Here is a 22,896-nt window from a genome sequence, read left to right on the forward strand (position 1 = left end):
CTAAGGGGGGCGGGGAGAATGAGGTAGGCTTGTCAAACAGGCATGTTGACAAATCTGTACTGCGCCTACTGAACGCAAAGCTACTGGTAGCTGCTTCACAGAGACACACACGCAGGCAAGAGTTACTGAATGAGTGTATAAACCATTAGTCCTTTATGTAGGTCTGTTTTGAACATGGTTGCTGCAGCTCGAGTGTAAATATAAACCACACTGGAGGGAGAAAAGGATTGCAAGTGACACAGTATGTCACTTATACCCCACACTGGAAGGCTGAAGTTTGCAAAAAGCCCACGTTCACGACAACCTCATTTTTCCACAAGCCCCAGCAAGAACTCTTACACGCACCACATCTGTTTGCATATTTCCCCAGTTTTCACTGTACTGGCTTGCCGGGAAGCAGCGTATTGATTTCAAAACACTGCTCCTCACTTGCAAGGCTATTCAAGGTTGTGGCCCTGCCTATTTGCTCGAGTTACTTATTCACTATAAGCTGGCTCGTACTTTGAGCTCTTTTGGTGTTTGTTTTTGTAAAGCGTCCTGGGATGTTTGCATGTGAAGGACACTATATAAATGAAATTGGTATGGAATGGATAGACAGAGACAAATCATTTGAAGGGCCTTTCCAGAAAGGGGTCAACCACCCTTGGTACTCTTGAACCTGGAAGGTCCCATGAACGCGTGTGTGTGTGTCAGAACTCACCCCTTGATGGGATGCAGCACCAGGCAGTGAGGCTTGTCCAGTCCCTGGACCACAGCATTCTTGAAGGAGCCGTCCAGCCTCGCCACGTTAATCTGCTTCTTGTTGGCATCGTAGCTGGTCCAGAACAGGTTCCGAGACACCCAGTCCACAGCCAGCCCATGGGCATTGGGCAAGTCTGGGCAAGAGACCGAATCAGTATTGAAATACACACACAGAACTGAGCTACCATTCAAACAGGTTTCACACACCCAGCATACAAGTCTAGTATTCCAGATGTTGTCCAAGATAAGCCATACTCAGGGCGTGTGAACCGTAAAGCGCGTTTCGTCACCGAAGGACGCGATTACCTGCGGAGATGATCGTTTCCACGCCGGTGCCGTTGATGAAAGCTCTCTTGATGGTCTGCGTGCGCACGTCGGACCAGTAGATGCGGTGCTCGAGGGCGTCGTAGTCCACCACGGTCACGTTGTCAATGTCGGGCACGGTGAAGGAGATGATGTAGTTGTAATAGGGGTTGTCAATGTCCACTCCGCGGATCTCAATCTGACGAGCATACAGCAGGAACTTCCGAGACTCTGTGCGAGAAACCAAGCAGTGACAAACACTATGAGATTAGTACTTCACCAGGGACCCCAGACACAGCACGTACAGCGACGGTCAAAAGTTAAAAATGGGAAAACACTAGTGAGGGAAAAGCAACCAGTGTTCATGAAATTGAAAACGCTGTGATCTTAGGTAGATTTTGGAAAAATACACATTTTTTAAGGGGAGCAGGTTTTGCAAGTTGTGTGGGTATCTACTGCAACCCCCCTTTTCAGTATGCTATGAAGGCTGCAAGATAGTTTGCACAGGTGAATCCGAGAACAAAAAGCACTGCATTTTGCACCAAATAAACTCTGTGGCAATCATTAGAACCCTACGCTCCTCAAACTGGTCCACCTGTTACACTGTCACAGATCAAACCAATGCAAGCTCATCATTTCTGCAGTGAAGGGACTGTTAATACACAGAAGCCTTGTGATTGCCTGTCTGGTACATTATGTGACAAAATGGTCTAGAGAACAGGACGAGTTACAAATGACTAGTTTGTAAACCTTCATTAGCTCAACCACTTTGGAGGCTGAACGTCTGACTGCTGGTGAACTAGTGCAAGACTAAGGAATGGCAATACCACAATGCATTTCAGTTGAGCGAGCAGTTTGCATGGAGATGTCAGTAGGTGGACTTACCGTAGCAGGTCTTATTGTCCTTCTGCAGTTTCATGAGGTGGGGACAGGCACAGGAGAAGGTCTGGTTGAAGTTAATAAGGCACAGGTGAGAGCAGGGTCCTTTCCCACCATTGGCAGCACAGGGATTGGGGGCTACAGGTGAAAAACACAAGGGAGATTACAAGCCATTCTGCAAAACACTGGCGCAAAAGAGGAAGCCTGCACTCATTTGGTTTAAACACATCTGGAATGCGATAACAATCCATTGGATGTTGATAAAGCTTCCATTAGACAATCCGTTCTATTGGTTTTTTTTTTTTTTTTTTTTAAATATATCAAACATTTTGAACACGAAAAATATGAACCTTACTCGTGCATATTTTTGCCTCAACGGTCAAGCAAAAAAAAAAACTGACAATGTATTACTAAGTTGTTGTTCCTTTCCATCTGCATGGCTTCCTGGATCGTCCATGACTGGAACCCCTAGACTGTTGTTGCAGGCGGGGGGGTCAGGGCTGTGTGGTGGCCTGCAAACTGTGTATGCCTTCAGCAGGCTGGGAAAGCTGGCACCCAGACACCCCTGCTCTCTGACTGCTGCTGCTCCATACTCATGCTATGTAGCATGGTTATATTAAATGTGTGACAAGGGCAAGCTGGACTGCTTCATAGAAATTAAGACACCACTGTGATTGTCCAAATAACCTCCCAGGTCACATTTGCAAAAACTCATTCTTTCCCCAGTTTAATAGGCAAGCTAAGTCACATGACTCGCATGCCATGCACAAATGTCTGATTCACTCAGTAGTCCTTGTAGGAAAATAGTAATGTGACCATGTACACCAACTGGACTGTAAAACAGAGTACCTTTGTACCTATAATTTATGCTCAGTAACTTGACAGTGGGAAAAGTACTGGCTGTGCCCAAATGTCAATTTCGAGACAGAACAGGAAACTGCTTGCCGAGCTGCTTTCTAGCACGTCACCTCGCTGCTTGATGGCCTATAAATGCCAGCAGGGTAGAGGTGCTTATATGAGACACTTCCATCCAGACCTCCAGAGTTTCTGAAATCCAGAAGTTCTACATGGTGACTCACAACAGGAAAGGTGTTATTATGGCCAAACACTGTACTATTGTTAAACCCAGCAACCGCATTAAATGTGTATGTGTCAGTGTTTGCAAAACATCATCTTGCAACTTAACTTAACTTATCATCTTGAAACTTGAAATCAATAAATGCTTAAGTTTAAATCAGAAGTCATTTCAGTCTTGGTTATACTATTTGATGGTGGAATTAATGTTGGAGCAACACATAATTAAAATATACCTCTAAAAACTGCAATTAGGAACTACTTCCACTACAAACTACTTCTCGTTGAAGGATAAAAATGCTGACTACAATAACAGCGACAGTGCATCACTGTGGACGACTGTGGACACAAACACAAAGGAAGCCACTGACACATAAGAGAGACTCTGGAAATACTTGCAGAAATTGGATAAATGCATGACCTGTTACATGTGTTACTAGAAGTTCAGTTTACAAATAAAATGTGAATTTGTATTATAATAGTTTCAGAAAATCGCTATTTTTGTGGTGCTCCGGTACCTTCAGATTTAGGACTACACCACTGGGAGCAGGCGCTTCGAAACGTATAAAAAAAATACAGGAAAGATTAAAAGTTTAAATTGCCTTGAACCATATGTACAGTATGGCATGTGTGCTTATACATTTCATTATACCTAATCCATTTTATATTAAGACCTGTCATAGATAAATAGATTAGGTCGTCTTTATTTATTTCTTTATTTAATCTATATTAAAAGTAAAATCTTAAATTACAGTAATATTATATTATCCAGTCTGTCTGTCCTGATCAGTGATGACGCAAGATGCTGGTATCTATTACCATCAGTGGCACTGTTGATATGAGACGCCCGCCAACGAGTTACTGTGAACCAAAGCGTGTTTGCACTGTCAACACCCTAGCCACAGGCTTCTGTGCGGTGTTGGTGCAGATTAGCTGCAATGACACATGAGTGAAGATGTCAGTGCTACTCAGATCCAGCACTGCCCTGGGCTTGTGTCTGAAAGCTCTTAGACTTAAATGACAGCTTTCAAACATGATCTCCTTGCAGACATTTCTTCAAAGCACGTTGAATGTACCTCAAAACATATTTGCCATTTGCATACAACCCCGTTTAAGCTGTCTTCCAGGAAGTTATACAGTTAAAGAAAAGAAAAAAGGAAGACGAGCAACTTTTGTAAATCAAATTATGAACCACATTTGCCATCTATGAGCAAGTGACCACAAAGCTCTTACTAAAAACGCAAAGAAATCAAAGTGCTATGCAATGGGATTGTTATCTACTGCCCTGGCAAGGAGTTCCTACCCTGGGGCTGTCTGGAGGGGTGGTAGACCTGCAGGTCAAAGGGCTGTGTGTTGGTTCTCTGCACGACCGTCACGTTGTGCCCGGTCCACTTGTTGGCTTTAGCCAGGGTGTTGGTCCTCCAGTCTGTCCAGTAGACGTCCCCCCCGTACAGGGTGACGGCAAAGGGGTGCGACAGGTACTCATGCCCCCTCAGCACCTCGATCAGGCCAGAGCCGTCGTACATGGCAGAGTAGATGGCATCAGACCTGTGGCGTTCAATTTCATGAATACAAAGTCAGTGCATTTCAAAAGGTTTCTGTAAAACAGATCTGACAGTATTTATAGTCGACTGCCCCAATTACAAAATGTTTTACTGCAAATCACAAACAGGCTCTCCAGAGACCGCAATGAAGAAGTAAAGTAAATATTGAGAATACTATATGGGATTGGATACACTTGAAAAAAAAAAAAAAAACACAGCCGTGCCGTTAAAAGTGAAAATTTCCAGAACAAATATTTCCTTTTCGGTCAACGCTTGCAAACAAAATTACCACCTTCAAAGACTTTGTTACTTTCCCATCACCAACTAAGTCAAAGCCAATTTTGCAGGAAAAGCAGCTTCCGCGGCTCTGAAAGAGTTGAATACCAATGCAGTGCCCCAATGGACTCACAGAGTAAGAAGAGGGCTCTGAAAAATATAGCGTTACACGTCCCCACGTGTTGCTATGACTGTTTAAATAACGCACCTGTCATTTTTCTTTTCATTGTTAACATCCTGACAACTTTTCACTCTTGCAACTTAGTTCTGTTTCGAAGCTTTTTTTCCCAAATGGCAGCTCTACTGCACTGGGGTTTGAGATCTGTCCTGTAAAGTTATCAGGATGTTAACAATGAAAAAGAAAAATTACAGGTAGTTATTCAAACAGTTGTAGCAATGCGTGGGGGCGTGTAATGCTATATTTTTCGGGAACCCTGCTGCTTACTCTTTGAGGGGAAGTTACAGGAAGGCTGAGGTTACCTTGCATCGATCCACAGGATGCGCTGCTCCAGGTAGTCGACAGTGAGGCCGTTGGGCCAGCCTCCGCTCCCAGTCTCCTTGTGGATGGTGCGCCGGCCCTGCCCACTCATGGAAGCAGCCTCAATCCGAGGCAGGCTGGCATCCCAGTCTGTCCAGAACAAGATCCTGGGGAGGAGAAAAAGAGGGTTCGACAGGAACAAGGAGCCTTTGACAGGAAACCAGAAAAACAAACCCAACAAAAATCTAGTGCTAGGCTAGGGTGGTTCCATGTTTAAGAAGTACAATTAAATGATGAAAGAAGTACAGTAATTGAAGTACTGTAGGAATAAGTCAGAGGTTTATGGTTCAATGTAATAAATCAAGGGGATGGTTGGAACACAGACCTGGACTGGAAGTGCCATGGTTAAATCATGTGCAATTAATGAACTGATTCATTCTTTAACTTTGCAATTGGGAATAACCAAGCTGGACAGACTGAGTATTTTAAAAAAAAAGGGATGAGAGACTCTTTTCTTGCAAAGCCTTCAGGAACCCGCAATTGTGTGACGGACAAAACAAACTAATTAAAAGGCACAGCGCACATCATTACTTTCCATTCAAATTCACAGTGCAGCTTTTTAAGATAAAGACTCATTTCACAGCTTTGCAGGCAATCAGCAGCTGCCCTCTGAGTTGGATGTTCACGGCGTTTAAGGCATGTTGGTTTAGCCGATGCTAAAGGACCTAAGAAATCAACTTTGTTACAACGCGACACTCACTATATAGATAGATATAGATATATTACACACACTTGTGGTTATCCTTTTCCTATTTCATATGCACAATACATCAGTAAATTGCAATGAATGCAACCGGACTCTCAATTGCTATCAAGTGAACGTGGCAAGACTCAAATGTGTATCTGCATTAGAGTTATTTGAATCACATGATATTTGAAAAGAGGATTATTAAATGGTGGGGCAGAGCTAACTTCGGGTCCTCACCCGTGCCGGGGGTCGAGCGCGATGGCCCGGGGGTGCTCGATCTCTCCAGCCAGCAGCGTGGTCCTCATGGTCCCGTCCAGCTTGGCCACCTCGATCTGGTCCAGGTTGCTCTCCACCCAGTAGATGTTCCCAGCGATCCAGTCCACTGCCAACCCCTCGGGGGTGGCCAAGCCATACTGAATCACCACCTCGAAGCTGGTCAGAGCTGCAGCAGGGAGAAACAGGATTAACCAAACTGATAAACTGGTAACACTCCTAACAAGAAGCTCAACCCATCACAGGCTTCCAAAACACATAAACTTCTTTTGTCCTTATATACAGCATTAGCAAGCTGGATTTCTTCTGGAAAAACCTGACATTCTTTCGTGGATTGAATAAGGCTGTAAACTGTCATTAGTATATACCCTGAATCTGCTTTTCATGCTCAACAATCTCCTTACAGTACAGTTCAGTTATTTGTTTACAAGCTCTAGATCTGACCCGATTTAAAAGAATGTGAAGGCAATGTAAAATAACTAACAGGGTTGGGGGTGGGTTACACAGTTGTGGCAGTCTACCGAGTTCCAATTATTCTAATTACAAGCAAACTGAGCCGATCATCGTGAGGGAACAAGGCAGTCTCTGTGCCCATGGTGACACAGTGTACTGTGGAGGAGAAGCTCAAGTGCACAGATGCCATCAGCTGCCATCGCCTCTGCGGGATCCAGCTGCGCCCTTCCCATCCAATCCAAGAGGAACACCCAGATACAGCAGACTGTAATTCACTGCAGTCCCTGCCAGCCAGGCGCTCTCACTTGTTTAGACAGGCTCAATTAAAATCACAGGCTCGGAATACCAAAGCAATACTTTTCTTCCCCTCGGCTCTTCCGAGCTCCAATCACGTTAAAGCGTCAAATGGCAGACAGAGAGTAATTATCACTGGAGAAAAAAAGCTTGAAAATCCTAATTAAGCTCTTGCATAATGAGAATGTTTCTTTCTATACTAAGAATTTTGTTTGGGGAGGTTGTACAGCTCTGGCCAAAAGTTTTGCATCACCCTAGGGAATGAACTAATTTAGCTTCATAAAGTCAAAGGAAACCTCCTGATTAATGTTACGCTAACATATTAAATTACATACCGCTTTGTAGTTTCCCATATACTTTGCGAAAAAAACTGATTGTTCATGCAATTAATGCAATTCATTCTATCTTGCTCTACTGCAAAACTTTTGTGAGGTTTGGGGTAAAATATCAGTACAGTGATGGGGAAAAGGGGGGCGGTCCTGGTCCAAGCGGGGTGTCAGGTGACCCTACCACCACTGTCAGAAAGCTTCCCGCGGTAGATCTTGTCCTCCACCACGTCTGTCCAGTAGAGGGCACTCTGGTTGAGATGGAAGTCCAGCGCGATGGTGTTCCGCAGCCCCGGGACCAGCACGCTGAAGTCCCCCTTCTGCAGATCTATACGGCGGATCTCGTGGCGGTTCGAGAAGATAATGAACGGCTTGAAAGGGTCTGAGGAGATAAAAAAAAACGAAAAAATGCAAACCAAGGAATGTCGGTAGCCTAAAGTTCCCGGTTACTCGTAGTTGTAGTGCAACTAGCAGCTTAGTACAATATCTCCATTTCATATTAAAAAAAAAAACTGATCAGGTGTCAGTACTCTGATAAAGCATCTATATAGAAGTCGAATGAAACCTGCTCAATAATGTTCCATATACTTAACAAAAAAAAAATGTGACACTTCAAAATCCGACATGAAATATTGCATGGCTACTATATAAACACTTTGGAAATACAGTTTTGTACTTTCTTCGATTACATGATGTTAAATAAAACCACTGTATAGCACAAGTATAGACAGCCACCTCCTTATATCTCCTGATTGTGACTCAATAACTTCCCCAGCCTGGAGATAATAATCCTCCCTCCCCTGCAGCGGGCCTCTCCGCCTGGCTGGCCCTACGCACCGGTACTCTTGCAGCTCTCCTTGTCGGGCTCCAGCACCCAGCCCTCGTAGCAGGAGCACTTGACGCTTTGCTTGTCCTGCTCACACCGCTGGCTGCATTTGCGGTGCTTGGCGCAGAAGCTTTGGATCTGACAGGTCTTGTTGTCGGCCGCCAGGTCCATTCCCAGCGGGCAGGAGCAGGCAATGCCCTCCCCAGGAGCCACGGTGCAGTTGTGACTGCAGCCGCCGTTCCCAAGAGCACACAGGTCTGTGGAGGACACACACAATATTGATTATTAATCAGTCTGTTTAGTAACAACTTCAGCAGTGGCAGGTTCTGCACAGGCTCCTCTAAACGAAGCACTTTCCCAGCTCAGAGGGGGGCACGCAGTGATATTGATAGCGCTTGTTGTGTGTCACGTACAAACACAGTCCCCCTGCCCTGTGTTTCCTGTACGCACCGCAGAGCTCCCCCTCGTCGGAGCCGTCGGCACAGTCATCTGTGCCGTCGCACAGCTTCTCGGGCGGCAGGCACAGGGACGAGTTGTTGGCGCAGGAGTGGGAGGGCAGCTTGCACACCAGGGTCTCGCAGCTCTCCTCGTCAGAGTTATCCTCGCAGTCGCTGTCCCCGTCGCACACCCAGGCCTTGCTGATGCAGCGCGCTGCACACACACACACACACACACAGAGAAACAAAACACGCGTTAAAATAGCAATTCGAACGTATAGTGGCTTAACCAAATGTATGGATGACAGCTTTTTTTATTATTGTTGTACTGTTATTTTATTGAGTACAGTCTACTTAGGTCTCTCTTTGTATTAGTGCTGCACTATTGAGATGTACCTGTGCTAGCCCTGCGAGCACAAAGTGAACAAACTAACAAAAACCAAAACTAACAAACCTGCCTCCCCTTTTTCTCAGAACAAAGCAATGTTTTTTTCATTAGTTACAGCAGTTTAAATAAATGGCACTGCACTGTACTGCACTGCAGTACCGGGAGCACGACTCCTGACTTAGGGGGGGCGCTGTGGATGATCAGCGGGTCCTGGCACTCACCGGAGTCCCGGCAGCCAAACTTGACGTTGGGGTCGCAGATGTGCGTCACCCCCTCACAGTTCTTCTCATCGCTCAGGTCCATGCAGTCTGTGTCTCCGTCACATCGCCAGCGCATGGGGATGCACAGCCCGTCCAGGCGGCACTGGAACTCGTCTGTGTGGCAGCCCCCGGGTGGGCGAGTGGCTGGAGGAGGAGGGGGGGAGAAGTGGGGGGGGGATACACAGTGAGTAGAGTTTCTGGACAGCGCTGGATGAAGCATGTTCTAATCTCCCGTCAATGATCAACAACACTTTGACTTTGAAGCTTAATCTAAGAACTAAGTTTGTGATCACCTATGTAGCACAACACATGTGATGGCCCCGGTGGGGTATTGTGTGATGTGTAATAAGGTAACTATTTTAATAAGTGGTCAACTAGCCACGTGGTACGGATCACAGCAGCTCTTTTTTCTTGAAGACCCAACATGCATATTACAAAAATGATATTAGTAACACAGAGATCCAAAAACCGTATTTTCAATTCGCTGATCCATGGGGCAATCACATCTACACTTGCAAGAAGGAAAAGTACTTTGCAGGTTTTCTGCAATGCAAGATTAATCTTCTCTCTTCTGAACCAGCAAAGCGTTGAAACACATAGGGGCGACAGTTAAGCCAATTCTGCTTCTTAGACCAATTTCTTATGAGACGCAGACCATTGATTTTGCGTTTAAAATAATCAATGAGGATGACAGCTGGCCAGCGTGGCAGCAAGTGTCCGAGGATTTACTGATGCGGCCCTCATCTTCACTTTGTCATCCAGATTGCTTGGCACCCCACTCCTAAGTAATTAACAATTCCCTTAACTGTCCAACCGAGAGGCTTCAAATCCATAGCAGGCAGCCTGTCTGAGCAGCCTTCTGTGACCGCTGTATTAGACTTGGGGAAAGAACTGGCTTCCAGAAAGGTTAACTAACCTAGTGTTCTGGTTTTTCCTATGTCCATTTATGTACTGTTGAGGTGTACAGTACTGGGCAGATATTTGGAGTTCAAATATTATAAAAGTGTACTTTTCCCATACAATTCATTTATCTAGTCCTTTTTTTTTTGTTAAATATGCTTTGCTATACCTCTTTGCTATGCTTTCACTATGGGAAACTCTTATTAGGGAGTGCTTAAGGCTATAAACACACGCCAGTCTAAACTGCATTAGAATCATTTGTGTTTCAGCCACACCGTTAGTAAGCGCTCACCTTGGTTGGTGCAGTTGGCGTGCGTCTCGTCGCTGTAATCGCCACAGTCGTTGTCCCCGTCGCAGGTCCAGTGCTCCGGGATGCAGCGGCCGCTGTTGCATTTGAACTGCGCGCTGGAGCAGGAGTGGCTGCAGCCTGCCTCGTCGCTGTTGTCTCCGCAGTCATTATCTGCAACAGGACAGGGATTCATTCTCCTACACGTGTACCCTTAGAAATGGTTGGTGGTGTCGTCTCTTTTTTTTTTTTTTGCTGTACTAAATTGTTAGCATGCCAGACTGCACCAATTTGTTAGCTATCTATCAGAGATAATGACATTGGCCACTGTATAGGTAAATTTACTCCAGTGTGAATTTAAATAGACAACTCAGCAGATTAATATAAGAATCCTGAAGTCCACCTCTGCTGGTTTGCTGGTTTTGTAACACTGCCCGTGTGCTTTCCTCTCGCAAACAAATGCTGCCTTCTGCACCCTAAGCTGGGGGTCATTGTATTTGATTAGATCACAGTGTAATGAGAGAAGGTAACTACTGGTATCAGCTCCCATTAAAATGCTTATTTATCTATCCATTTAATTGAGCTTAACTTTGTGCAGTATTATAAAGTGTACCAGAGCACAAAGGCTATAAGTATACCAGAATATTCCTGTACAGTATATTGCATTTATTTTCACTATGCAAATGAAAGCATATACAACACATTATGGAACTGCTGTGATATGCCTTAGTTAGCACTGCTTCAACTAGCTTTTATAAGCACAGTCAACTCAGTTTAAACAATCAAACATTTACATGTAATCTTTAATCTAGCCTTCTTTAGCATGTTTACAACCTACAGTGGCACTACATGTACAGAACTTATAATTAAAAGCAAACAAAGAAACAAAAATCACAGAAACTGCATAGATCATCCCATGCACCATGAAGGAATGTACCCAGATCTGATACATTGAGCATGGCTGGAAGTACTTCAAAATAAATATCTACACAGCTACTGTAGCTCGGCAAAACTGAAAACAGAGGAGCCAAAGACACTTAAAAGCGTTTTTCTGTAAATAACGAGTTATTTAATTGTGTTTGCTTTGCTTAGACTGAAAAGGGGATTGCTACGAACTACACAGATTGACCTCCAGAGTCGCTATTGCGGTTAATTGCATACGTTCACAAGGAATTGCTTGCAGATAAGCCCCTTTAAGCAGACGTGTGCCACCTTGATCAGCAGGTTCTGCAACTGCACAGCGACAGTGTAGGGCACCGGGATGGAAAACTCCCATTCCATAACAGTCCGATCCATTCCTGGTTTTACTGTGAGTTTGGTAAGACACAGCTGAGCTTGTTCACTATACACTGTGGCCAACCTAGCTCGTAGCAAAACCTGGAATGGTTGAAACTGCTATGCAATAGGAGTCCCATCCGTGCGGACAACTGTGGCTGGTTCTACAGATTAGCACTTGGACCACCTAATAATGCCTTTGAGTAATCCCAGATTAGTGCTAACCAGGGTCTGCAAAACAAGCCGAGGGTATTCAAACAACGCGAGTTAGGTTGTCTAACTTGAAACCAAGAAATAAACTTTCTGGAAAGGGTAAAGCTGCTATTAGTGTAAGCAGAGCATCCACCCCGCCCTGGTTTGGGAAAGTAACCCCTCAAAGACCCGGCTCTAGCAGCGCGCAGGATGGTGCATGTTGATCTATGCACTAACCGGTAGGGTTCGGGCAATTCATTTCATCAGAGCCATCCCCACAATCCTTTTCTGAAACACAGACCAGACAGGAGAGTCGGCACGGAGTGAAAACAAACACAAACACAAACACAAACAAGGACGCCTTCGAGGGAGCTTGCAGGCACCGCAGAAAACAAGCAGTCTTTTGCTGAAAAGTTTCACCTCTAATTTTACAACGGGCTGTTGAAAACACAGTTCCTGTGATTCAGCTCTAGTATCTTTATTGATAAATGCCCAAAGACAAAACGCAAAGGTTTAACTATCAAAAAAATGACTCTGTGAAGGTACTAAAGTACTTTGATTAATTACTGTACATTTATTCTTACTGTTAATTGCTTAGACACAATTTCATATAAATCCAAATTAAGCTGCTGTTTGTGTGAGCATTTCAAGATTGTCAAGTTTCCAAGGGCAGCGACCGCAGTATAATAATAAACAAACCCAGCCCGAGGCAATTCGGGAGGTTTATAATTATGACGATGAAACTGTATCGCTTTGCCAGCAAGCTTCCTTAAAGAAACATAAAAACACAAAAACACACAAACATGAGAAAGCACACCAACAAAATGTCAGACAGAGAGTTAAACCAAAAAGAAAAAGACACTTCATGGTCAGAAAGGGCAAGTGTGGGTGTCTGCAAAAAAAAAACGTTTTATTACAATTATGGTAAAGGACTGATTTATGTGGAAAAATATGTGTTTTTAACACTCTAAATTCCTGTGTACAGATCAGTCACCCCGTTCACAGAACATACAGTCTGTTTCTAAAAGTTAAAAAAAAAAAAGTTTAATAGTAGCTCATGAGTACAATCTTAAATTTGGGGGATTTTGGAACAACTCTTACTAAAACAGCTGCTTTATTTCACTGGCTTCATTTGAAATTCAGGACTGATTTTAAAAGCCTGCTTGCAACTTATAAAGGCCCTTCATGGTTTTGGGGGCCTTTATATTAGCACCCTGAGATCAGTGAACGTTAAAAACTTTGGTTGTTCCTAAAAGGGGTCTAAAAAAAAAAACAGGAGGGGTCGAGGGCCTGTCACGCTTCCTGCCACTGGAACTCTTTGAAATGTTGGCACAGTCGAATCTTTCAAATCAAAATGTGTAATCTTCGTTTGACACCCAACACACATACAATAACCTGGCGCTGGCACTGTGTGAAAACGATTTCCGATTTATTTCAGCGTTTCAGGGTTATTATTTAAAATAATAAATGGGGGAAACTGGGTTGCTGCAAACTAACAGATTTTTTTTTTTTTCAGTATGGCCTCATTGCCCTGTAAACTGCACAGCCAGCCAAAGCAGACCCTTGTGTTTATCAAGACCCCCCCCGGGGTCAATGGCAGGTCACGCTTCCTGTGTGGATTAGCGTGAATGCCAATCTCCCCTTTCCAGGAAAACAAGAGCCAAGTCAGGCTGTGTTTTCATTGCTTTGTGTGACGGATGCAAACTGTGATATAGCCATAGCCATATAGAACAAGCAGTTGACACAGTACAAACAAAGCAAAAATCAATCAAAAGCCAACCATGACCAACGAGTGAGGAGGGAAGAGTTCTAAAAACAGTTCAGAATGGTACACTACTATAATAAATCAAGTAAAATCAAAGACAGATTGGTAACACACGCACACACTAAGTAATGTATCTTTAGTTATAGAACTCTGGCAAGTTGTCTTTTGGTACGACCGTCATTACCTTAATAATCAAAACGTATTGAAATTTAAATTGAAAGGCTTTCTTTCGAGCGTGCCCCGGGGTGAAGTATTGGAGAGCCAGCCTTGTTGAAATCATGTTTGCGTCTGGTGATTTCTCTTGTGTGAGCACAGCACAGAGGCCTGCAGGGTACAGGTTAGGAAAAGAAGGTAGGGGGGTTGCGCGCGTGTGAGCACAGCACAGAGGCCTGCAGGGTACAGGTTAGGAAAAGAAGGTAGGGGGTTGCGCGCGTGTGAGCACAGCACAGAGGCCTGCAGGGTACAGGTTAGGAAAAGAAGGTAGGGGGTTGCGCGCGTGTGAGCACAGCACAGAGGCCTGCAGGATACAGGTTAGGAAAAGAAGGTAGGGGGTTGCGCGCGTGTGAGCACAGCACAGAGGCCTGCAGGATACAGGTTAGGAAAAGAAGGTAGGGGGGTTGCGCGCGTGTGAGCACAGCACAGAGGCCTGCAGGGTACAGGTTAGGAAAAGAAGGTAGGGGGGTTGGCGGGGGGACTCACCGTTGTCACAGCGCCAGTTAATGTTGATGCAGCGCCCGTTGTTGCAGGTGAACTGAGTCAGGGGGAAACAGGTGGGATACGCTGCAAGGGGAGAAAAAGAAAGAGGCTGCATGAATAAAACAGAGAACTGGAAAACCACCAAGGAGCTTTTGGCATCAATATACTGCAGGATGAGAATGAAATGGAACATGCATTCGGGAAAAAAAAAAAAAAAAAAAAAAAAAAAGCAAGAATTAATAGAGAAAACAAACACTTGAATATCTTGATCTGATCCAAACCATCTGGAACTTCATAATTCAATGTCAAGCCTGCTGGATGCAATATAAACAGGGAAAAAAATATATAACCAGCAAAGCAACCAGTCCCCTTGGTTAAATCACGGGGGGGGGGGGGGTCTAACAACTCGTTCAGCAAACGGGCCATTAAATCAAGAGGGTTTGACACCAAACAACTCATCCATATCATACTCCATAATCTTCAGTACAAATCTCACTCTTCTCAGGCTTGTCCTCAACTAATGAAAAATGATTATGGTCGCAGATCCATTCACTAGCCAGTGGGTGGGTGTGATCCATTTCTGGAGCTTTGCTGTAACAATCTGCAGCAAAGCGTATTCTGTTCTCCCACCATTATAAAAGGCCCACACACGTTCAAATCAATCCCAGAAGGGTGGCAAGATTTCACAGAAACAACAAACAAACAGAAAGAAAATGGATAAAAGTGTTGTATGAAGAAGCACAGCAGTCACACAGAATGCACATATACAATAGTGACTCTAGACCCTGTTGAGTCATTAATGTGTCAGTGTGTCTACGTGTTTTGAACAGTCTCGGCCTATTTTTCTCCCTGGTCACCCAGGCTTAATTCCGTTCTACTGCTGATAATCAGGTGATTAGACACCAAATTACAAAGCTGTCGTTTCTTCTTTTAAACTGACTAGAATGAGAAATCGCAATGACTTGGTCCTCAGCCCCTGAATCACATCTCAGAATCAGGCAGGCTGGCAGGCAGAGCGTCGGAGGAATAGTGAGCGAGCCAAAGAATCAAGGTCATTTACATATTCATTTGAAAAGAGAGAAAGAGATTAACTTTGCTGGGTTCTCATTCACTTCTAACAATCTTATTCAGCAATGTGATCTTTATAAACCCTTTAACCTGTGGATCAATCATCTATTTCCAATACTCCCCCCACCCCCCCACCAAATACAGCACATTGATCACCATAACTGATGCATAAGGCAAGACTGTGTTGAACAAACCACTAAATAGGACGCGAACGGATCTTTATCAATCAACGCAGCACTTAATGGGCGCATCCCCCATAATACGTTGCCTGGCAAGCAATGGCTCAAGCCTATTCTGGATTTTTCCAAAGAGGATTCATTTCCTTTGAGTCATGAGTTGAGCCCTCCAGACCGACAGTGGTATCTGACACAAAAAAATAACAAACAAAAAAACATGAAAAAGACATGCTCTGCACTGTTCCGGTCTCAAAACTACACTAGGATTGTAGCGGACATCAGCTGTGACTTCTGGATCATGCTAATAACCGGCAGGTTATTCAATTGGTTTAAAATCAGCTGTAGAACTGGATATCGTGTTTTACAATGAATGCTTAGTGCAACATGTGTTTTTAGACCCATTTAGCGAACAGAAGTGCAGAACAGGGCATCCTTCTGAAATGATTTGGTTACAATTTTAGGTCTGGACTAAAAGTGCAGTAAGCAGCTCCTCTCTGTACTGTGTATTAAGCAAAGACACATAGGTTTACAAAGAAAGCTGTCCCTATCCACAATCTAATGGAGCTCACATTTTTGCCGCAATAAACAGCCGGTCTACTCAATCAAACCCAACCCCCCCCTCGCCACTCCTTGTGCCATGGCTGATTCACTTTCACCAAGGTGTGAAAAACCTAGCATCTTAACAAGCGCCCTCCATGCCAGAAGATGAAAGGACTAGCGAGGCTGCATTGTTTCTGTAATGCTACCGTAGCAGAACACACACACGTCAGAAAATCAAAGAGTTTAAAATAGGGCCACATGGCTAGACACTGCTAATGGAAAATGAGGATAGCGCATGTTGGAGAAGAAACAGCAAAATCACCAGACTGCAGTGTTTCTGATGGGCTTGCTACCAATAGGACATGTCAGCTTTGCATACAGTATATGTTTTAATGAATCAATCTTAGATGAAAAATGAATTGTTTAATAAAGCATTCATTTACAAACATTAGTTTTGGTTCAAAATAAAAATTGCAGTAAACTGATGAAGTTCATTTTTGTATTAAAAAATGCATCATATTTGAACATATATTCATTTGTTTTTAAATCTAAAGGATGTAATACTGTTTATACAAGAATAACCCTAACCATAAGCACAACAGCCCCTTTTTTACAACATGCTTAAATAATCAGCTCATATCAGCAAACAGCTTTATCTAAACAAAAATCAGAAAAGAATCCCTTTATTTACACATTTCCAAATCAATCTTTCAGGGAAAAGTTTGTTTTCTTAAACAGTATTCTTAGGGTGTATTCTTTCTCATCCAGTCTAAGTGGAACTGTATATTTTCTTCTCAATACATCTGAAAACACTCAAACCAGACATCTGCGGTTTAATAACCCCTTGTATATAAGCTGTGCTAGACTAGTCATTTCACAGCTGCCAGAACAAACAGATGTTACAGATTTCAGAAATACCTTTAACCCTTTCCTCAGGAGTCAACGCAAGCTGGTAGCGACTGGAATTCAGAACTGAGGCCTTGTTTGCCTACTTCAGTGCCCACATCTTGCCCGATGCAGACCAATCATTATTAGAACATGAGAATCCGTCAAAGGATGACATGTGACACATTCCGCTGCTATAAGACAAATCACGCAGCGGTAGAATCCTGTTTTTTCACAAAACTATAACAACTTAAGAAAGATATCACTTAAGACAGTAGTTCGTTCCCAATGGTACTGGAAGGGGAGGTAACAACACAAACTGAAGAATCTCTTAGACCACGACAAAGTAAACTCTACCCAGGGGATCGATTAACTTACATGAACGCTGCGGAGAGGTGGTTTGGGGTTATGAACGTAACACCCTGACCATACGTTGAGAATCATCATAGATACATTGGGGGGGGGGGGGGGGGGGCAAAGCTGACTACTGATTCCAGATCGGCGCCTCTCATTGTGTGTGAAAGGTGAGCTTCGATGAAGAGCTTAACGTGGTTTACTGACCACAGGATACAGGCTCATCCGACCGGTCTCCACAGTCGTCGTCCAGATCACAGGTCCAGGAGATGGGGATACAGCGGCCACTCGCACAGGAGAACTGATTGGGGGGGCACGTCCGAGCTGGGGAGGGAAACACACTTCATTTAGCTGCAGTAACACTTTAGCCAGGGGAGGTGGTAGAGGGTGGCATTTTTTGTTTTGTCCTTGCCTATGTGTCCAGCTGTAACTAGTGCCATTCACACCCCTACAAGGCTAATCTCCAATACAAGCTAAATACACATTCCTCTTAACTGGACAGACCTTATTAGGAGATCAATCGGGGATGATTGATCCACATCATCCAATGACACTGCATGCAAACCAAAACTCATTTCAACATCGAAGCCATGGTTAAGACATCTAGGTCGAACCGTGCCCGTCATTCAATTTACAAAGCATTTGTTTTGTACAGAACCTTTGTGAAAGGCATCGATACAGGTGAAACAACGTGGGCAGCTGGGGGGGTTTTCACGGGGATACAGTAAGGAAGAGAGCTGGCCTCGGAGGTTAAAAGCTCCTGAGCGGAGCATGCCGTTACCTGAACAGGTGGTGTTGGACTCATCCTCGTCATTACCGCAGTCGTTGTCCCCGTCGCAGAGCCAGCGAATGGGAATGCACCTGTTATTATGGCATTTGAAGCGGTCCGAAGGGCAGGTGTGCTGATCTGTTGCGGGTCAAACAAAACGGGATTGATAAGTGACGGAATGTCGCGTGGATCCAGCGGCTGTCTAAGGGGCCGGTGGGCGCCCAGATCACACCGCTGGTTTGTGGCATCAAAGAGTTGCACTGTAGATGGCAATGCCTAGTAAAGTTATTTTATTTCATTGCTGATCAGAAGTTAACAAATTAAGATTAAAAAACTTTTACCTACACACTAATCAAGCTTGTAACAAAACCTGGAATGGGTGAAACTGCTATGCAGTCGTCTTTCCATGCCCGAGTCCTGTTTAAAACACACGGTTGTTCTTAAGAAACCACTCAGAAGTTCGCGATGAAGGGAGTTAATGGCACTTTATTGTTCCACAGTCTCCACCACAGTTGGGCTACATGTGTGCGGGGGGTGTCTCTGTGGTATGCTGCACCATGCCTTCCCCGCTCTGAGTGGCTCTTGTCTAGCAGCCCTGCAGAGGAAGAGGGGGAACGTACTGCAGAGTTCAGGAGCCTCGTCGCTGTTGTCCAGGCAGTCGTTGTCTCCGTCGCATTTCCAGCGGTCCTGGATACAGCGGTTATTCTTGCAGGCAAACTCTCCGGCCTGGCACTGAGGGGGAGGGATGTAGGAGGGGTTTGCTGCAGATCAAACAGAAAAGACAAAAATGAGATTCATACAGTCCCACAACCTGGCTCTGTTGCCGCTATGTAATCCATGCTCCTGCCTCTGCTTACAACAGTGGTTATCAATGATAGATCTAAAATTGTAACCAGTCACCGTTTGTGCCTGATTATAACAACGTCTAGTTTATCATAACACTTTGAATTGGTGACAAAGGCCATGGAAATCATACCACTGTTATGTTAGGTTATCAATATCCACTTTGGCAGACACTGAGAAAGACTACAGTAAAAATACATAAACTCAAACCAAGTAGAAAAACATTGATCTGCTTTGTTCAGTTTCTCACAGCGTTACCAACTAACTGTAATACCGTTTTCTTATCACATACTACTGGAAAAACCCCACCCCACACACAAAATCTTGGGAGAGACACAAGTCTGATGACTTGGCATGTAACACAATGCAGTGAAGCTAGTGACTTAGAATGGCCTGCCATCAGAGCACAGCAGTTGAAAACGAAGCGGTGTACCTTTGCAGCTGACATTGTCGGAGTCCAGTATCTGATCCTCGGCACAGGCACACTGTCTCCCGTCAGGAATGGCCAGGCACAGGCTGCTACAGCCTCCGTTATTCACTCTGCAGGCATTGGAACCTACTTCCCATGACAAAACGGCATGTTACTCAGGACTTCGTATACAGGCAGGAACAGCAGCAACAGCCACTGTCTGTTCATGTCAATAAGGGTTGCAACAAGGCTTTTCCAAACAGAACGAATTAAGGATTGCTTTCTTGGTATTCAATAACAATTACTTGCCTGCATACAATTACATCTGTATTCACGTGTTCGTATTGAATTTCATCTGAATTCACATTGAACAGTACTGACATTAACTCAGTCAGGTTTGGAGGAATCAATGCTCCCGAACCTATGCCCTTGAAATCAGATTAAACCTCTGCTTTACATGAGGAACATATAGAGGATTGGGGTAATCGATTTCTTGAACAGGGATCTTGAATCTGATCTGCATGTAAATGTAATTGAGAAGCACACACATCCACAGTCTTAAATATAGTAGTGTGCAAATGTTTTAGAACACCCCATTGCTTCTGTAGCAGAACACCCCATTGCTTCTGTATCAGAGCACCCCATTCATTTTCTAGTTTTGATTTGTGCATATTAACCACTGGAACTGAAAATGTGTCCTAATAGGCACATTAGTGACTGTCTAATTGAACTGATGACCCTGCTGTATAGCTAGCTGTGTGGATTCAGGAGCTGGCTGGTAAGCCTCCTCTCTGTGTGAGATACCTTGCTGCTGCTGGGCGTCGTACATGCGGATCTCGAAGATGGGCGGCCGCTCATTGCGCAGCAGGGTGACGGTCTTGGTGATCTGGTCCAGCTTGTAGATGCTGCCGCTGCGGTACTCGTTCCAGAACAGGAAGTTGTTGTAGTGGCACAGGCCAAAGGCGTGGTTCAGCTCGTTCCCTTCGTACACCGTCTGCAGCATGAGGAGAGAAAGGAGGAATGGGCAAGTCTTCCTTTTAAACCTGGAATGCCTCACTGTGAACAGCAATGAAAAATACTGAATGCTTCCAAATATAGTCTGTAATTTGGACCTGCTTTTTAATTTAACAAAAGGAGAAACAATGAACTTAAGAGCTTGAGTGGCCTTAGAGTTTTTTTTATTCAAGTTCTGTAGAATTAATACAGCTGCTGTCCGTAGTAAGCTTTTGATATCTTTAAGTACTAGGTTTGAAGATCTTCCTTTAAACCCTGCAATGGGGGACCTGTGCAGGTAATGGCACAGGTATTTATTAGCTGTATGAACTGTAATGTCAAACTTTTCCCATACATCGTTCTGAGCTCCTGTGTACAGCCTACGAAACACCAAGCCACTTTTTCTATTGCAAATTGCTGCAGATGACATTTGTAAGAAATTTGTCATTGTGTGAATAGCTACAATATCTGAACAAAATTGATTTGAGATACATTCGTAAAAATTGCATTTTATGTCTCCTACAACTAGCTGCGTCAAAAAGCAGCCAGGGAAATTTGCCTGGTGTTACATGGGCTTCAGAATCCACCTGCCATTATCCGAGCCTGTAAAATCCTAGTCGCCAGCTTCACGATTCCAAAGTAATCATGCAGTGACCTTTCAACTCTGCAGTGACAGCACGAAGCAGAGTTGAAAGGGCAACGCGTCCTTCCCAGCTGCTGACCTTGCGCTCCGTGTTGTTGAGAAAGACCATCTCGATGCGGTCATAGTAAGCGTCCACCCAATACAGGACTCCGCCAGGGATGTCCAGACTCAGGCCGTTCGGCCAGAGGACAGTCTTGGACGTGAGGAAGACATTGCGGTTCGAGCCGTCCATCCAAGCACGCTCAATCTTCCCACGCTTGCTCTCTTTGGGGTCTTCCTCCCAGTCCGTCCAGTACATCCACCTGGAGCAGGAAGGATGTGATCAGTTACGGTCCGAGCAAAAAGGTAGCCAGCTAGTCTTACACTTCATTTCACCTGGAGGGTCCAACTGTCCTGCCTTTCTTTCCAGTCATTAAACAACCAGCTGCCTCCCCTAATGACTGACATTAGCCAGTGAAATGGGCTAGAAAGCACAAACTGCAAGAGGCTGCGTGAAAGGATGCCAAACAGCAAGCGCTCTTCAGTTTAGTATCTTTTTTTTATGAAAAGTACATGTTTACTGTAACTGCACTTATAAGATCTAGAACATAAGAAAAGTTTGAGAATCAGAAAAGGCCTTTCGGTCAATCAAGGCTTGTTAGCACACCAGTCTCCCTGACCAGGGGGAACTCATTTCTCAGCTTCCACTGATGCCCTCTTGTTTCTCTCTGTGCGAAATTTGAAGCAGCGTCTTGGGTTAACTTTATCTATACCATCTATGACTTTTAAAGACCTATCTGCCGAGTGAAAGGAAGATGCAGGGAACAATTTCACTCCCTAGAACCTTCTCTCCCTTAAGGGACCGTCAAAAAGTGTTCTTTGTGACAGTCCCTTACTCTGCCTTTATATCAAGGCAATTTAACATCACTAGCCCAGGAAAAGGATACGAGATATGGGTTACATAATGTCTTAAATTAGGCGGCTTTAGTTCTGACTTTATCAATTAGTGAGTACAAAAGGCGGCTAAAAGCAATCTGAACAAAATAAATTGATTTAATTAATAGGTCTTAAATGCCTAAAACAGCTATTGTACAACGAAAATTACAGCCCAAATCTTAATCTCTGATTAAATAGGAAACAGTTTATGGATTAGACATTTTTCTAGTGTTAAGTGAAAAGCTTGTCTAGACCTTTGGTTCTAATAAAGTCTCAACCAAAGTTTGACGATAATGTAATTAACTAAAATGTTTTTTCTTTTTTTTAAAAACCTTGCACAAGGATCGGAAGTAACAAAGCACTCTATCAAACAAGGATTAAATCTATATTTGTATAAAACCTGATGTGCAATAACATTTTTATTCCAGCCCGCAGCCAAGACGACTCTGCAAACATTAAATCACTTGCGTTCATTAAGCTCGGCTCCTTGTTTAAGATTTAAATGTCGATGAGCCCCCTGTGCTTTAAAAAGGGGTCACAGGGGCAGCTTTTCAATTATGGCGGATTTTACAAGCAATTTGCATTAGCTGACGAATCAGTTTTACATTGCAGTAATGCCTGTCAATACCGCAGCTCAGCGGCAAGCTTCTTGTTAGAGGGGTGAAATTAGGTTTGTCATTGGTGTGAAATAAGGGAACTTTGCATGAATTGGTTCGGTTTCAGGTTTAACCCTTTGAGGTCAGACCAGGTCCGACATTACAATTTTCCCTTTACAGTCCGATGACGGACCCTGTCCGATTTCATCAAAAAGACGTCAAGCACAGGTCTCTAGGCTGAGGTCAATGGCTGAGTGAGACTGATAGGAGCCAGAAAAAAGGGGTGTGTCT

The 22,896-nt window shown here is 44.1% G+C and overlaps 1 protein-coding gene across 1 annotated transcript in view; it reads right to left on the minus strand.

Annotated features, from left to right (window-relative positions):
* The window catches only part of LOC121308994 (low-density lipoprotein receptor-related protein 1), a gene marked incomplete at its 3' end in the record, with an annotated part of 70,232 nt that overhangs the window by 39,271 nt on the left and 8,065 nt on the right, over window positions 1–22,896 (minus strand). The window contains exons 7-24 of the mRNA XM_041241780.1: window positions 21,174–21,396; window positions 20,263–20,452; window positions 19,483–19,608; window positions 18,827–18,967; window positions 18,219–18,344; window positions 17,645–17,761; window positions 14,418–14,498; window positions 10,493–10,660; window positions 9,262–9,444; window positions 8,666–8,866; window positions 8,227–8,472; window positions 7,574–7,771; window positions 6,281–6,485; window positions 5,298–5,462; window positions 4,301–4,545; window positions 1,930–2,061; window positions 1,048–1,275; window positions 701–875 (exon numbers count right to left, since the gene is read on the minus strand). Coding sequence (XP_041097714.1) covers window positions 701–875; window positions 1,048–1,275; window positions 1,930–2,061; window positions 4,301–4,545; window positions 5,298–5,462; window positions 6,281–6,485; window positions 7,574–7,771; window positions 8,227–8,472; window positions 8,666–8,866; window positions 9,262–9,444; window positions 10,493–10,660; window positions 14,418–14,498; window positions 17,645–17,761; window positions 18,219–18,344; window positions 18,827–18,967; window positions 19,483–19,608; window positions 20,263–20,452; window positions 21,174–21,396 — 3,150 coding nt within the window. The remainder of the gene's footprint in view (window positions 1–700; window positions 876–1,047; window positions 1,276–1,929; window positions 2,062–4,300; window positions 4,546–5,297; window positions 5,463–6,280; window positions 6,486–7,573; window positions 7,772–8,226; window positions 8,473–8,665; window positions 8,867–9,261; window positions 9,445–10,492; window positions 10,661–14,417; window positions 14,499–17,644; window positions 17,762–18,218; window positions 18,345–18,826; window positions 18,968–19,482; window positions 19,609–20,262; window positions 20,453–21,173; window positions 21,397–22,896) is intronic.

The sequence above is a fragment of the Polyodon spathula genome, unplaced genomic scaffold (genome assembly GCF_017654505.1).
Source record: "Polyodon spathula isolate WHYD16114869_AA unplaced genomic scaffold, ASM1765450v1 scaffolds_819, whole genome shotgun sequence".
NCBI classification, from domain to species: Eukaryota; Metazoa; Chordata; class Actinopteri; order Acipenseriformes; family Polyodontidae; genus Polyodon; species Polyodon spathula.